This window comes from Sander lucioperca, chromosome 16 (assembly GCF_008315115.2).
Source record: "Sander lucioperca isolate FBNREF2018 chromosome 16, SLUC_FBN_1.2, whole genome shotgun sequence".
In the NCBI taxonomy this organism is placed as follows: Eukaryota; Metazoa; Chordata; class Actinopteri; order Perciformes; family Percidae; genus Sander; species Sander lucioperca.
In genome coordinates this window covers 11722471-11740113 of record NC_050188.1, presented here as the reverse complement: position 1 = coordinate 11740113, position 17643 = coordinate 11722471, and the positions used below count along the sequence as shown (strand labels likewise).

Sequence of the window (17643 nt, the reverse complement as noted above, 5' to 3'; positions counted from 1 at the left end):
GAATAATACTTATTACTATTAATTCATTACTCTGGGCTGAGATTTCCTAGGAACCTTACCAAAAAGGCTCAGGATGCTGCAAATGTTGGTAAAATATGAAAAAGGCTGGTGGATTTAAGACACAAAATAATGTATTGGATGAATCAAATATGAACATATCTGTCATTGTCAGTGGCTTGTTGATCTTTACATTGTTAGTTAATTTTCTATCCTGGCCTGGGACACACATTCATACGGTTTAACTTTAACTTATCATTGCACTTACAATAACGAGCGTAGCTGTCCTCAATGTAGGTCATCCTTTACGTCTCATCTGCGTTTTTTCCTGCATCCACCGTGTGCGTTTGTGTGTGATTGTGTGTTTGTCTGTGCGTGTGTTTGTGTGTGCGCGTCAGTCGCGGGGGAAACGGAGCAGCCCCGCCCGCTGCAGAGAGCCGACAGTATTGAAACAGCAGCGCTGACTTTAGAGTGAAAAAACGTTACAGCCTACATTGATGTTAAAATGTATACAGGTTGGCAGGACGGTCTGAAATGTTTTGCATGGTCTTTCGCTGTACGTTTTATTGGTAAATGTGAGATGTTAGAGTCACACACACGTCTCGTCTTCATATCAGAAACAAGGAAATTAATTTTACCCATTCTCACTCCCGCTTGGTCAGTGGCTGCATGTGGGACTGCTGGGATTGTGTGAGTAATGAAAATGCGATAGGGGGCCCCGGCTGTCAGTCAATGTCTTCCAGTGATGCGAGCCCCTGATTGGACCAGGGCCGTAAGCAACCATGTACCCTGCTTACCGATAGTTAGGTGTCTGAATCACTCAATTCTCATTGGTTACCCGCCAATGTGGCAGGTATATTGACAGTTTTAACCCCCAATTGCAAAATTCACCCGCATTTGGCGTGTGGTCGGGTGTTAATTCCATGCCCTGCTCACGGCCCTCCCAGCCCCCCACTTTTGGCTTAAAATAACTCACCGTTGCCGGCTACGGCCGCTGAACAGGCTACACGTTGTAAACAGCCATGGCCCGCTTGCCTGGTCCTCCGGTAACGTTAGCAGTTAGCAGGGTTAGCATGGCGGCGTTAGCCAGGACCAGTCTGGATCACTTTACTGGCTGTGTCTCATTTGTTTTTATATAATTCAACGTGAGTACACAAATGTTGAAATGACATAAAATGCCCGTCCCTTGTAGCCGTGATAAATTAGCCTGAAGCTAATGCTTAGCTACCTGTTCAGAAGGAAATTAGTCAACTCTGCGCCCTTTCGGGCTCTAAGCTGTCTCCATCTTTCAAATACATCTCCAATATTTACCCGGGGTTTGTTACGTCTCTAGTCACGCAACTGTTAGAAACATGCCGGGTTTTTTTTAGGACGGGTAGAATCTATCTCTGTTGATCCTGTTCGTTTGTTTGCTACTTTCATGGCTGTACTAACTTTCATGCTGTAGCATGCTGGGTTTACGTTTTTACAGGTATATATGGCAACCCGGCCTGGCTGTCAAACTGGGCAGCCAATTTGTTAAATTCTCCCCAATTTTGGGTCGTAGTAATGCTGTAACATGTCCTATTGGGTAGTGTTTGGTTCAGAAGCTTTCATCTGCGATTCTTGCAGGAGAAAGTGCTGCTTCGATACATTACAATCTAGCATTAGCCTGGTGCTAAATATTAAGTAGCTGCATGCTAACACGAGGTAGCTGTAATCTTGGCGGCCAATGCTGGTCATATCTCCCCAATTTTGGGTCACTTTACTGCTGGGACATGTCCGGTTGTGTAGTATTTGGTTTAGGAGCCTTTATTGGTGATTTACACGGTACACAGTCCTGCTATATACTCCGTTGCAGTAGCTCTAGCTTTAACTAGCTAGTGAAACAACAGCGGAGGCTGGGGAGCGCAGACTCCAGGAAACAATCTGACCAATCAGAGCAGACTGGGCTTTTTCGGGAGGGGGGCTTAAAGAGACAGGCACTCCTACAGAGGGTGAATACAGGTGCAGCAGCCATGGGCAGTATGAGAAATTTTTTTTTTTTACATTACAGCATTTAAACATGTACAAACACAAAATACAAGTATTATCCTGAAAATGCTATATTATAGTTGCTCTTTAAGTTAACATTACCAGCTATTGCTAGCCTTAGCTAGCTAGTTTGGTTGGCTATTTGTCTGAAGCGTTGCATTTCCTTCTACTCATTTCTGTGTTCTCCTTCTCTGTAAACAACATGGAATTTAGGAGAGGGTTAAGTTTTCCTGCTACAAAAAGCTGCAAAATGCTTTCAGCATAAAATTGCGAATAATCTGACCTGGAGGCAACATGTATAAAGTAAACAATATTGGGCCCAATACCGAACTCTGTGGACCACCACAAGACAGGGGCGATGATGCAGAGTGGCAATCCCCAATAGTGACATCAAAACTTCTATCTGAGAGATAGGATGTAAACCAGTCTAGGGCCACTCCTGATATGCCCACCCATTCATGTAATCTCTTAGTCATGATATGGTGGTCAACTGTATCAAAGGCAGAACTGAGGTTTAGAATGAGCATAGACCTACGTCTGAGGCCATCTGAAAGTCGTTATGGACTTTCACCAAGGCGGTCTCAGTAGAGTGTCTCTTCCTAAAGCCTGACTGAAATTTGTCATACAGCTCCAAATTCTCTAAAACAGCTGTAAGTTGATTAGCCACAGCCTTTTCGACAATTTTGGACAGCAATGGCCAGCATTGAAATGGGGCGATAGTTTTTTAACACTGTTGGGTCCAAATTAGGCTTCTTTATTATAGGTTGGATAGTGGCATATTTAAAGTAGGACGGGACACAGCCTGTGGCCAATGAAGAGTTGACAATAGCCACTATACTAGGGCCAATGGCAGGAAGTGCTTTTGAGAATAATGAGGGTGGTATTATATCCAGGTAAAACAAACTAGAGACCTATGGCATTCAGAAGATGTATGGCTTTCCTTTTATATATTTACAATAAGGGGGTTTCTGAGCAATTACCAGAGCAGGACTGTGTAGAGAAGTATACAGCACAGAATATATCAGAACTATATAAGTTCTTGCAAACATACAGCTTCTCACCTTTGTGGGTTCTCAATTGAACCTACAAGCCACTATTTTGTCTGAAATCTTTTTCACGTTTTGCAAGAATATGGCTTCTCACCTGTGTGGATTCTCATGTGTTTCTTCAAACCTGAATTATACTTAAACTCTTCTCCACATGTGTCACATATGGAAGACTTTTGTACCTGTTTGAGTATTACAGTGAATCTCTGACAAGATAGTGTTGTTTACATTGTTACTCTGACTTCTGCTCTTGAGATGTCTCTACTTTGGTTCTGGCTCTGCGTTTCTAGTTGATCCTGAGTCTCCATGCTCCTGAGTCTCCATGCTTGCCTCCTTTCTGATCTTGGCTCCCAGCTTCATTAGAGTTGTGAGAGAAGAGCTGATGGTAACTGTTTGCTTCCGATACCCCGGAGGTTATAACTGGCATGTTGGATACAGGCTCTTTCTCTGCTGCACTTATATCTCTTTCACACCAATGACCAGGGTTGGGCCCTGGTTATCTGACCATTGTTCAACCATTCTTTTGTGAATTCAAACCAAGCCAGTCAACATGGGTGTATCCCTGGTCATAACATTTCAGGTACGACCCGGGTCACAACCAGGAAGCAATGCATAACAATTACCTTAAGTGCTATAAATGGGCGGGGCTTACACGTCATTCAGCTAACATAATATGCTCCAGTCCAATTGTATACCACAAGAACTAATATTTTGTAATTACTTGAATATGTCATTGTACAGTAGAGAAAAAGAAATTAGCTTTTTTATGATTGCTTTGCAGTGAGTATATTCAAAAGCACAAATAAATAACCGTCACAGCACGTATCACATGATTTTGCGCCGACTGATTTCTCCTCTGCTTTTCTTTGCAGCAGCTGGACAAGGAAGTAGGCTGCTGTAGTTTCGGTTGTATGACTGTTTTCTCTTTGTTTGATACCATTAAAAGTAAAATTGGGCTTTGCTGTCGCCTCACGACCCATTTTAAAAGAAGAGATTAGCGCTACTCAGCAGCTACACTGAACAGCAGTCTGCAGATGTGTGTCTCGAGCACAAGAAAAAGAGAGAGTGGCGCTTGCTGAAAGAATTAAACAAGACTTATTTTCATGCATTTTTGTTCCAGTGCTGGGTATTTACAGGCAGTTTTGCCTTTGTCAGCAGAGAGTGATTATGAAAAAAAAAAAGGTGAATAATTGTTCTGTTTCTTTGTTGTTGCGGACGCGTTCATGTATGAGTGTGCATGTGTACAGTACCCTCCCACCCCTGAAAAATAGGGCTCCCCCAAAAGCTGCAAACTTATGTTGCAGAACTGTTTATGATCAAATGAATTAGGAATACGTTAAGAATATGCATTCAAGGCTCTTGAAAGCTGTTGCCAGACGAATGGAAGTGCCTTTGTAGCTTTTTTATTTTTTTATCAAAGGACAATGTAGAGACTCAGTCTGTAGTCGGAAGTAATTTAATGAACATAGCCAACTATTACAGATGTTAAAAGGTTGCCATTTAATTTTAACAAAATAAACATTTGAAGTATACTATACACTTCTGTACAGGGAAACAAACTACCATCATCTTATGAATTTGGTTCATTGTTTTTCGAAGTAATAAAGTATTTGTCTTTATTCAAACTGAGTTGGTTGAAATAGTAACAAGCAGTAGAGTGTTTCCCAAACTGAAAGGACTTAATAAAGGCAACACAAGAACTGAAAGAGCTGCTTCGATCATTCCACGTTTCTTTTTTCTCTGCTCCTTGAAAAGACATCACACCATAGTATGCCACGAGATTAACATTTTAACATGTTATTTAATGACATCTCCGTGACGTCTGAGCAATAGATTCCCTTAGGACGGCACAGATTGTGGTTGAAATCTTCAGAAACAACAATTTATTGTTATTGTGTTGAGAAATGTTTTGAAGCTTTTGTTTCCAAGTTCAAGGATGAACTGTCAGGCTCAAAAAATGTCATTATTTTAAAAGTTGTTTTTTTTTTTTTTAGTAAGCCTGTAATTTCTTAGACTTTTATTTTGAAACGTAGCAACTAATCCGCTGTGGTGTGTGGCATAGGTCTATGCTACATACTTGTCCATATATGAATAACAAAACAAAAAAACAGGAAACAAACCACCATCATATTTTATTTGGTTTATTGTGTTTTCTCAGAGCCCTGAAAATGTATTAAAAATTTGCAAACTAAGTTGGTTAAATAAGTAAAAAGCAGCAAGTGTTTCCCAAAGTGATAATAGTGATGAAACTGTAAATTTCTTCGGATGTCATTTAAAAAAATAATGTATTAAGTTATCGTCCTTGTGTTGATCTGAAAGTCTGAGACACTTCCGGACTTTTATTTTGAAGCTCAGCAACTAATCTGCACCGGAAGCTGTGGTATTTACTGCAGCTGACTTCACACTTTGAACAAGATGGCGTCTAGCAGAAAGGTGTGTTAGCAGAGTGTCTTTGTTGTGTTGAGAAAGAGGTAAAATGTGTAAAGTCCAGATGCTGAGAGCGTTGGTGGAGCAGCGACTAACTGCGGCTGCTGAAGAGATATTTGGGCTGTTTGAAAGAACGATAGCAGAGTACGAGGAGGAACTTTGTCGTTCAAAAGAGGAGAACGAGCGACAACGGGAGCTACTGGACGCTGTTTTCAACCCTCAGCTTCGGTTACACAGAGCAGGTTTGGTCCCTTTACTTCTTCCTCTTTATCTGTCTATACCAGGGATGTTAAACATAAAGGCACTTAAACGTATATGCGTAGATACCACCTTCTGCTTGTGAGATGCGTCTTTGCCGCCGCCATCTTGGGACGGACACCTGATCCGTTCTGACCATAAAGACTGCTAGAAAAATACTTTTGTCCTGCTTTTGGATGTTCATGCGAAAGAAATGCCAAAACTGACAAGCATGGACTAACATTTCACGGATGAAAAAGGTGTTTCACAATATTAATTTGGGTTATTTAGTGGTTTTAGGACGAGGGGAAGATTTACAAACTGAGAATTAAGCAGAGGTGCTTGTGTGTATGTGGTGAGTACTTAGGTTTGATCTAAATGAGATCTCGTGAATAATGTAGTCTTAACTAACTAAATAAACGTCCATACGTCCACTTAGAAACCATAGAAAACGAGACTGCATAACTTGTTTTGAACTTTTCTTCAGTATAATACCTATGTTATGTATTTTGTTGTTGTCGTGTACTTGTGTACTATTATCCCATATGTTTCCAACAGTGTTGAAACTCAGGGAAATCTGTAATTTTAATATATGACACGGGACATTTTCATTGGGTCATATAATTTTTGACCCCTCTAGTTACTCTAACTTCCATCAAAACACAACAAACACAAGATCAGGGGTCACCAACACGGTGCCCGCGGGCACCAGGTAGCCCCCAAGGACCACATGAGTAGCCCTCAGGCCTGTTCTAAAAATGAAAATTGAATATTGACATTATCTGTTTCCCACCTTGTTAAGTCATTGTTGGTAATTATTGTGAGAAATCATTAACGTGATCAGTGTCTTCACATAGATGAGTATCATTAATCATTAATAATCATATATAACTAAAGGCAAACTGAGCAAATTAGTTATTTCAGAAGAGTGTATCAAACTGGTAGCCCTTCGTATGACTCGGTACCCATGAAGTAGCTCTCAGTTTCTAAAAGGTTGGTGACCCCTGCACTAGATGATACGTTTGAGAGTAATTGTAAATCATACAATGTCAAAAAATGATACTCTGTAACAGTAATACCGATTTCTTTCTGTCACATAGCATCATTTTTTTTCATTAATTACATGCTACCTTGCAACTCATTAATAGGCATCATTTATTGATATGCGTTTTTATTCCCAAATTCCAGATTAACATTTGACAAGTAGCTCATTGTTATATTCTTCACTGTTTCATGTTACTAGATATAACAATGATAACACGGACTACGATGGATTATTAAGCGTTTATTAGCCCAACAGCATGTATTTACAGCAGCATGGCTAACACCAACGGAAGCTTGTTTGTGTCGTTTACCAGCAATTTACTGGTGAAATAAGTCATTGTTATAAGTTATAGTTATTACATTATTATTAAATCATTTAATTTTGACCATATGGCTTTAGCAATAAACAAGCCATTCTTTAATGTCGCCAACTGTCGTTTTGTGCTCCTTTTTTTTATATTTTATATTATATACATTATAAATATATATATTTCGGTTCAGGCAGCATTTAGGCACTGGCACCGTTTTAAAAGTATCGATTTAGCACCGGTATCGGAAAAAACCCAAACGATACCCAACCCTATGGATGGTGCAGTTGTTAAATCACTGTTAGTTCGCCCCTTTTTACACCTAGTAACTAGGAAGGAACAGAGGAACTATGGGGAATTCAGGCTGTTATCTCAAGCAATGTTAGTTCCCCTTGTCAGTGTTTTTCCAAGGTTTGTGGAAGAATTAGGTGCACGTATTTGGCGGGGGGTGTAAGGGTCCTCCCTCAAGCAAAATGTGATGTTTATCAACGACAACATTTTTATTTCAAATCAGTCCTTCCAGAAAATTTTTTTTGTGATTGTTGCGGGCAAAAATCCTTGATTATGCGGCACGTTTTCTTAAAAAATGCGATGGAATACGCGGGATATTTATGCAATTTTATGCGATGAAATTGCGGGAACTTGCAAAAATTGCGGTTTAATGAAAAAAAGAAAAAAAAGTGATATCCCCTCAACACCCTGTTCTCACTAGGCTACTACCTTAATGTAAAGAGTCATTTCTTATTACTTCCTATGATAAGCAAGCATACTACATCACAGAAAGTGCTGGGAATATTTAAGTTCTCATCTTGTTTTATTTCAGACCTTAATAAACACATGGCTCAAACTTACAAAACATTGATGAGTAAAACAAGTTCTGTAGCTTTACAAAAGGAATATGCTACAATGTGTGCTTCCTGTTTTACAGAGGTAGTTATACAAAACAGACATCTTTTGCAGCTTTTCGATGATGTTCACGTCGCGTAATTATGTCACTTCATAACGTTCCCATGGCAACGGGGGGAAATGGCTGCTCTTGTGTGAAGTAAACGCAAAATTTTTCAACTTTCTGCTAAGATATATGTGACTTTTTTTGCAACGAAAATGCGGGGATTATGAAATCATGCATGCCCCGCATATTTTGCGCGGAAATCTGCAATTTATGCGGCGAAAGTGCGGCGTATTTGAAAAAATGCGGTCCCCGCATAAATATGCGGACTTTGGCTGATTATGCATTGAATTATGCAATTGCATAATCGCATTTTTCTGGAGGGACTGACTTATGACCATTATTATTACCATGTCTGTGTCTGTAACGTTAGAAAAGCTCGAGCAGATAATAAATAAATAACACTCCAAAAGTTTAAAGACACTGGGGAGCGACTACAAAACAATAGATACATCCATTTGGCTTAGGTGCTGTGCCTAAGTCTTGTATTTAGTAGTACAAATCCTGCTTGTTAAACATAATTACAGGGAATGTTATCTAAATCTTAAGATCACAGCCCTATTTTCGTTGCAATTTCAAACTGTAGTGGCCTGACCTAGACTGTAGGTCAATAAAGGGAAACATGGCGGGGGAATTTTTTTTTTTTTTTATGAAGCAGCAATATAGTTGTAACATGATGTGTTTGGGTTAATTTGCCTGACTTGACATTGCATGTCCTGAGATGTAACTATCTGCATGTGCACATCGTGATGTTGAGTTTTAAAACAATTTATTTCTAGAACACGCACACTGTTCTACCCCTACTTAGCATTAAGTCTCGGTTTTCCTTAGTGTGTCTTTCCTGTTTCCTGCAGCGGTGCAGCAGCTGTCGGTGGTTAAAGAAGAGGTTCCCCCTGAGCAGCAGAAGTGTAGGTCCAGCGCGGACCAGCAGGAGCCAGAGCCCCCCCCAAACATTAAAGAGGAACAGGAGGAACTTTGGAGCAGTCAGGAGGGAGAGCAGCTTCAAGGGCTGGAGGAGGCTGATATCACCAAGTTCCCATTCACTCCTGTCCCTGTGAAGAGTGAAGATGATGAAGAGGAAGCTCAGTCCTCACAGCTTCATCAAAGACAAACTCAACACATGGAAACAGAAGCTGATGGAGAGGACTGTGGAGGACCAGAACCAGCCAGGAACTCACATCCACATCCACTTTTACAACCAGAGACTGAAGACCAGACTGAAGACTCTTTTGAACCTGAGACTGGTGACAGTGCTGATTGGAAGGAGACCAGAGAACCTCAGTCAGCTTTAAACTCTCTGAAACATGATTCAACATGTAAGAAAACATTCAGCTGCTCTGAGTGTGGGAGGAGATTTGGCCGCAAGGAAAATCTGAAGAGACACATGATAACTCACACAGGAGAAAAACCTTTTAGCTGCTCATTATGTAGGAAACGTTTTACACAGAGCGGTAGTTTACAAACTCACATGAGAATCCACACAGGAGAGAAACCTTTCAGCTGCTCATTGTGCAGTAAAGCTTTCAATGAAAGTGGAAACCTGAAGAAACACATGAGAACTCACACACGAGAGAAACCATTTAGCTTCAGTGTTTGTGACAAAGGATTTGCCTGGCAGCAACAGTTCAGCAACCATAAATGTGTTGGAGGTCAGTCGTCACAGCTTCATCAGAATCAAACTGAGGAGAACAGAGAGGCGGGGGTTTATCAGAACTTTCTAGGATCATCCTTTACGGGATTCAGCAGCTGATCAATTGGACATCGTTGGATTTTTCTCTTTGGATTAGAATTGGACAGCGCATGTTAGCCTAGCTACTAGGACCACCACCGATACAGAAAACGATAAGATTACTCCTAAAGTAATAATATAGAAGTCTATCCGCATTTGCCTTTTATTTCTGACAATTTGATGAACAAAAATGTTGATTATTCTTGAGTTAGTAAAACCCCAATCAAAAAATATTTATATTGAAATACCACTGTTTAGCCTAAATCACCGGGAGAGTCCAACACAGCCAGGCACTGGATGGTAAAACTGAGATTAGCGCTCCTATTCAAGTTTATGCTCTGCTATTCAACTGTTGTTTGGTAAATTGCTGTTAAACACAGTTAAAGAGGATTGAAATAGCAATTTTTTTTCCCTCTCAATTCTTATTTTAGCACCGATTATTCCTCTTTGGGGTGCGCCAAAACATCCTCTATGCAGGAGAAATCCTGGAATTGTAAATCATACAATGTAAAAAAAAAAAATGTATACTTGGTAGCAGTGGTATGTGCCACTTTGCAACACACTAATACAGCAGAGACCTCATTTATTGATAAGATATTTCAATATTGATCGATCCAGCTCAAGGTTACTGCAATGGACTATGTTGACAAGTAGCTAACGCTACTGCTTGGTGGGGAACGTAACGGTTACAAGATCGTTCAACACACACATGAAGTTATTTTTAATATGACTGTTTTTGACCACGGTTAACAACACTGGGCTAAACTAAAATTGGACAGCGCCCGTTAGCCTAGCTACAGAGGCCAACCCTGCGGACGATCTGACCCGAGGCAAGCTCTTAGCTGACCTAGCCAAACCAAACTGGTAGAGTAATGGACCGCCCTTCCTGTTGCGGACCCCAGATGAATGGCCCAAACCGCCAGTGGTTCTCTAGCCAGACAAAGACACCTCAGAGCTCCGACGATCCATGTTCTGCGGGGTTACCACCACTGGCCCAAACCCATCTGTGCCCAATCCAGAAAAATACGACTCCTAAGAGAACCTGTTCAAGCTAATGCACAACAACTTCACGGGGCGGCCAGCCAGGATGGACCACCCTCAGCAGCCATGTACCAGCAGGCACCACACATCTAAACCTTCAGAGATCCCAGATGGACTGCTTTCCATGTGACTATGCCTTCCTGCGAGCGGGCAAGCCTGTGCCTGCTAATATTATCACCTTATATCTTATCACCTTATCCCCTGAGTTTGATACAGACTCCTGGATTCTACATGGGGGCAGTGCCATTAGGAAGCAACATCATGCATGTCCAGAGTGCAAAAGATGGTGAGCCAAGTCCTCAGCACAATTCATGACCAACTTGCCACCTGCACGTCTCCGTCTCTTTAGACAACCGTTCCAGCCTAATGGTGTGGACTGCTTCGGCCCTTTTCAGGTGAAAAAGGACGGCGGACAGAGAAGAGCTGGGGCCTCATAACAAAATTCTTTATGATCCAAGCTGTTCATTTGGACCTTCTGACTGCCGTAGACTCTGATGCCTTCCTTATTGCAGTCTGGAGGTTTACTGCTCGCCACGGCACCACGGCCGAACTCTACTCCAATCAAGGCTCTACTCAGATAATGGTGCTGAGAGGAAGTTGGCCACAGCTTTCGCGGTGATGCATCCTTACCTGAAAGAGCTCCTTGCTAAGTACCATCGGATTGAGTTCCATTTTAGTCCACCTCAACACCACACGTCAGAGTTGCATGGGAATGCGAGATTTGTTCCGTAAAGTCCAATCTCCGGGCCACCATTGCCAATGGCCAACTATGGCATAAATAGCATAAGGCAACGGATAACCTCACCTGCACCGTCGTCATGCTAGCCGACTCTCAGCTGCCCGGGCTCTCTGATCTAGCTCACACGGTAAAATCAGAGCAGCGGAAGTACAGGTTGGGGATGAAGGTTGTACGGCTCATTGTCCCTGAACTTCTCGACAACAGTACCCCTGCCTAACCTAACATCTGCCTGGTCTACGCAACTGTGCGGGCTGCTGTAATAAAAATGAAACCGACTATATAATAACATTAATAATAATGTTAATAGAAATAGAGTGTTAGGACACAGAGATCCATCTTTCGCATGCAAGGTTGTACTGCCAGATCCTTTCTTCATTTTATATGGAAAAATTGTACCTTAAGTTCATAATCAACGTTCAGTCGAAGAAGAATTCAGACCAGATAAACCACTGTCCTCCATTTTAACCTGATCCTTCATTTACCTGCAGAAGTAGTTTGTCTACACTTTAGTTGTTCATCAGCTGTACTCACTAGAAAAACAGTCCATCACATCATTAATGGTTATTCTCTATTTTATTATTATCATTGTTTTGAGTTTAGTTAGAAGGGTGGTCAGTAATGTGTCTGTTTCATTCTGTTTCCTGCAGATGTTGAGCAGCTGTTGGTGGTTAAAGAAGAGGTTCCCCCTGAGCAGCAGGAGTGTAGCTCCAGTGTGGACCAGCAGGAGCCAGAGCCCCCCCTAAACATTAAAGAGGAACAGGAGGAACTGTGGAGCAGTCAGGAGGGAGAGCAGCTTCAAGGGCTGGAGGAGGCTGATATCACCAAGTTCCCATTCACTCCTGTCCCTGTGAAGAGTGAAGATGATGAAGCGGAAGCTCAGTCCTCACAGCTTCATCAGAGACAAACTCAACACATGGAAACAGAAGCTGATGGAGAGGACTGTGGAGGACCAGAACCAGCCAGGAACTCACATCCACTTTTACAACCAGAGACTGAAGACCAGACTGGAGACTCTTCTGAACCTGAGAATGATGACAGTGCTGATTGGAAGGAGACCAGAGAACCTCAGTCAGCTTTAAACTCTCTGAAACATGATTCAAGATGTAAGAAACGATTCAGCTGCTCTGAGTGTGGGAGAAGATTTGGCTACAAGGAAAATTTGAATAGACACATGAGAACTCACACAGGAGAAAAACCTTTCAGCTGCTCAGTCTGTACGAAATCTTTTACACAGAGAGGAAATTTAAAATATCACATGAAACTACACACAGGAGAGAAACCTTTCAGCTGCTCACTTTGTGATAAAAGATTTGTCCAGAAGGGACATCTGAAGACACACATGATAACTCACACAGGAGAAAAAGTTTTCAGCTGCTCAGTCTGTAAGAAAACTTTTACACATAGTTGGAGTTTAGGGCCACACATGAGAATCCACACGGGAGAGAAACCTTTCAGTTGCTCAGTTTGTAAGAAATCTTTTACGCAGAGAGGAGGTTTACAGTCACACATGGCTGTCCACACAGGAGAGAAAAGATTCAGCTGCAGTGTTTGTAACAAAAGATTTTCCCGGCGTACTGAAGTCAAAACACATAAATGTGTTGGTCAGATGGAAACAGAAGCTGATGGAGAGGACTGTGGAGGACCAGAACCAGCCAGGAACTCACATCCACTTTTACAACCAGAGACTGAAGACCAGACTGGAGACTCTTCTGAACCTGAGACTGATGACTTGTGGTGTTAACGGACCATAGTTGATCCGATAGTTGAACACTCACGGTTCGGCCTGCGGATCATTGCAAAGTTTAACAATAATAATAGTGTAAAATACCTTTTTACTGTTGCTGTTACTTACAGTAAAGTAGCCTGATAAATGAAAAGATACAGGCAACTACATTTTCTGTTCACGTGAACGGCGCATGTTAAAATCCGGCGCTAATATGGTACCAGTGCCTAAACGACTAGTACCGGAATAGCCACTTAAATGCTTGTGCTGCTCTCTGATGCTCCGAAACAGACGGTGGAGGCAACAGAAGCATTGCAGCATGTCACACTAGTTAACACTAACGTTACACTTGGCAGCAGGTAACGTGTATGTTAGCCTACCGTTAGCTAGCAGATGGATTAAACACGGTTTAAATGCTGACAGCTAAACGGTGTAAAAGTGTGACTGTATTTCACTGGAGAGGATTCTAACAGGACGTACAACAGTCTGCTGCTAAAGCTATGAGCTAACGGACACAAACTAGCTCTATGGTCACTGCTGTGGTCGGTAAAACATCATTGTGACTAGCTAAATGTTGCGTTTACTGGTAAACTGGCAAACCTCGTGATGCGTTCAAAGTTATTGTAAAATACTCTTTTATCCTCTGTTTTTGTCTTTTAACAGTGATTTGCTGGTGAAAGAAGTTATTGTTACATTTTTAACAAATCATTTAAATTCCGCCCTTTTTTTGTGCTGATCTGAAAACGTATGCGATCCGTGACTCAAAACCGTGATCCGAACCGTGAGTTTTGTGATCCGTTGCACCCCTATTGATAACAGTCCTGATTGGAAGGATACCAGAGAACCGCAGTCAGCTTTTAACTCTCTAAAACATGATTCAAGATGTAAGAAAACATTCAGCTGCTCTGAGTGTGGGTGAAGAACACACATGATTTCTCACACAGGAGAGAAACCTTTTCATAATGTAATAGTAGTGTAACTATTTTTGATGACATTTCTAATGAATGTAGTCAACTGTTAACCATTTTCAGATGTCACGTTACCAGAAAACGGTGGTTTTTTTTAGTTTTTTTTTAGTGAGTGACGAGATGATGTGTGGCAGAGTTAGTCTCAAAGAAAACTAAAACTGAGCCGCCAAGATGGAAACATTTGGAATTTGTGAGCTGAAAAAGACGAGGCAAAGTGTAAACACCGAACCAATCAGTTATAACCAAAGATATTAAACCGTCTCTGTTATAACTTCACTGCAGGTAATTTCCCCTTGCGGGACTAATAACGTATACATTATCATTGTTATTATTGTAAAAAGTCCTGGCTTAAGGCTCCTACACACTGCCTAAGTGGCGTGAGCGTGGTGTTTCTGTTGCGTGGTAGTTGCGTGGCGGCTGTGTGACGTTTTCTGTGCCTTTGCACACCAGAAACGTGTCTCACGCTGCTGCTGCTAGCCTTGTCTGTACACATGTACGTAATGTAATTTACTGCACTCAAACAGTAGCATACTTCATGTTAAATATAAATATATACTGATTTGATCACAGCAAAGACGGCGTCGGCAGTATTGACGGCAAAATAGGCTACAGAATATTTCGTTCTGTATTGACAGGTGCAATATTTGAAAATTGATCATTATTAATTAACGCCATGCAGCTGACACGCTCACGCCACGCAGCCAGTGTGCAGGAGCCCTTAGAGGCGCTTTACCGCCACCGTGTGGTCTGGAGTGTCTCACCTCTCTCACTCGAGAGCGGCTGAGAAAAAGTGTGACACCTAGTGGTGAAGTTCGGTACACCGGTTTGATCCGGTGTTAGGCTTGATATCAAACTGGTTTGTAAAATGTTACACATGGAACATTTGGAAAATAAAGTGCAGTAAACGTTCTCTTTTGTCGAATTTATGTTATCAGCCCCTATAATACTTAAAATCATATCGGCCCTGAAGAAAACATATCTGCTGGTCCGTGTTGAGGAAACACTGATAGTTCAACCGCTTCTGTTTCATGCTGTAAGTGCCAGCTATTTTATAAAGAAAGGACAATGTATGTACTCTGGCTGTAGTATGAAGTATTTTTAAAGTTGATGTGATCAAAACCAACACATTTTAATGCACGCGTTCGTATTATATCGTATGATATCCTACGAAATTACAGCGACCGTCGCCCGGTGACGTAATGAAGTTTAGCCTAGAAAAGGTGACTGTGAGCCGGGTACAGAGCACCGTGAGGGGGGCGGTCCTTTGGGAGGCTGTTACAGTTGAGTTTAGCCGAGAAAAAGTGAGCGTCATGTGGCAACGACAGTTAGGTTTAGACACCAAAGCGACTTAAGATTAGGAAAAGATTGCGGTTTGGATTTAAACACTCCCGGGACATGAACACCTGTTTCCTGGGTGAAAGTCTTGCGTTTTCTCCTTCTTCGGGACATGAACACCTGTTTCCTGGTGAAAGTCTTGTGTTTTCTCCTTCAGGACATGATCACCTGTTTCCTGGTGAAAGTCTTGTGTTTTCTCCTTCAGGACATGAACACCTGTTTCCTGGGACATGAACTGTGCTCCCCCTCTTAAAAGCCCTGTGTTTTAGGAGCCAAACTTCCCCCTATGAGGATCTTCACGCTCTTATACAGCAGCAGTCAATGTGCTGCTGACAGTAATAAATACGTGGAATACATAACAATTACAGAGCTTTACTTTTTCAGAGATATATGTACAAATGCTTCATGAGAACAGGCTGATTTCATTTGTACTGAACTGTTAGAGGTGCTTGACAAAACTATGGAAAAGTTTAGAAATTTTGTCCATGAAAATGTGAAATGCGTGGGAACACACACACACACACACACACTCCAGGTTCTGAGAGGAGTCACTCTGCTGAAAAGTTTAAAAAACGTTAGCGAAATGTTGCTTCATGAGGTCATAAATGAAATCTTATCATCGGGAGGACGAGGCTGGTGTTGATACACCGAGAGAGCGGAGGAGGGAGGGAGAGGCAAAATAATTAAGGAAAGGAAGAGAAAGCAAGAAAAGAAGGGAGCGAGAAGTGTGCTTATGTAACCGGTTTGGATTTAATATTCGTTCATTCCTTGTTTCTCTGTCCCAGTGAAATCTTGCGTCTGATTGGTCGGTGTGAAACAAACGAGACTGAGGAAAATTTAATTAACTTTCTGTTTTTTTGGCAGCGAGTCATTCTCCCTCAGCAGCAGCAGCTTTTCTTCTCTCCTCCGACTGAAGAGGCCTCGATGGTCTCAAGTGTTTGTGAGCAGAAACCTGCAGCTCCAACGGCAGGTCAGTGAAAAAACACAGTCACTGTCTACCTTTACATCTGCATAATATTCCGTTTTATGCTCTTATTTTGAAAAAAAAAAACCAACTACATTCAGACTAAGCTGTTTTCGTGGCTAATGAAGGAGCATATTCCGCTAATATTCCCGTTTGCATGCAGCTGTGCAAAAAAAAAGGATTTTGTCTGAATATTTTTAAGAAAAGTTATTTTCTTTCTAAGATTTTTTGAAGGTTTTGAGAAAAAGTGAAATATTTAGAGTTTCAGCGGCGGTGGATGTGTTAGAGCTCTATGTGGCGCTATCAGTTTGTTGTTTTTTTTCTCTCAGGGCGAAGTGATCCACAGCAGTGGTATGTGGTTTTTATATCACAGCTACTTGCGTTTTATAAACAGACATTTTCAGTATTTGGAAACCAGTAAAGTGGCTGTTTCCTGATGTACAGTTACTGTATATACAATATATAAACTACACAGACATACAACACAGACACACACACACACACACACACACACACACACACACAGACACACACAAAAAGACAGAGACACACACACACACACACACACACACACAGCCATACAACACAGACACACACACACACACACAGATACATACACACAAACACACAGACACACACAGACACACAAAAAAAGACACACACACAGACATACAACACAGACACACACACACAGACAACACTGACATACACACAGATACACACACACACACACACACACACACACAGAGACAGACAGACAACACACACACTCACACAGACACACATTTAGCCTTTTGACAATGTTCACATAAGTCTCATACACACACACACACACACACACAGCCATACAACACAGACACACACACACACACAGACAGACAACACACACAAACAGACACACAGATACATACACACAAACACACACAGACACACACACACACACAGACATACAACACACACACACACACACACACACACACAGACATACACACACAAAAAGACAGACACACAGCCATACAACACAGACACACACACACACACACACACACACACACGCATCCACACACACAGACAGACAGACACACATTTATCCTTTTGACAATGTTCACATAAGTCTCATACA

At 41.6% G+C, this 17643-nt stretch overlaps 1 protein-coding gene across 1 annotated transcript; it reads left to right on the top strand.

Moving 5' to 3' along the window:
* The first annotated feature begins 5427 nt into the window (after window positions 1-5427).
* LOC118493373 (zinc finger protein 2 homolog) lies at window positions 5428-13655 on the top strand. Its single transcript, XM_035993005.1, has 4 exons — window positions 5428-5725; window positions 8876-9586; window positions 12175-12771; window positions 12856-13655. The coding sequence occupies exons 1-4, from the start codon at window positions 5533-5535 to the stop codon at window positions 13269-13271; spliced, it is 1917 nt and encodes a 638-aa protein (XP_035848898.1). The 5' UTR covers window positions 5428-5532; the 3' UTR covers window positions 13272-13655.
* Window positions 13656-17643: the final 3988 nt, after the last annotated feature.

What these genes read in the sequence shown, in the direction of transcription:
- LOC118493373 (XM_035993005.1), top strand. Translation starts at nt 5,533, where the DNA reads ATGTGTAAAGTCCAGATGCTGAGAGCGTTGGTGGAGCAGCGACTAACT. An exon ending in GCTTCGGTTACACAGAGCAG is followed by an intron (nt 5,726 to 8,875) that starts GTTTGGTCCCTT and finishes TGTTTCCTGCAG; the next exon opens with CGGTGCAGCAGCTGTCGGTG. An exon ending in ATCTTTTACACAGAGAGGAA is followed by an intron (nt 12,772 to 12,855) that starts ATTTAAAATATC and finishes TCCAGAAGGGAC; the next exon opens with ATCTGAAGACACACATGATA.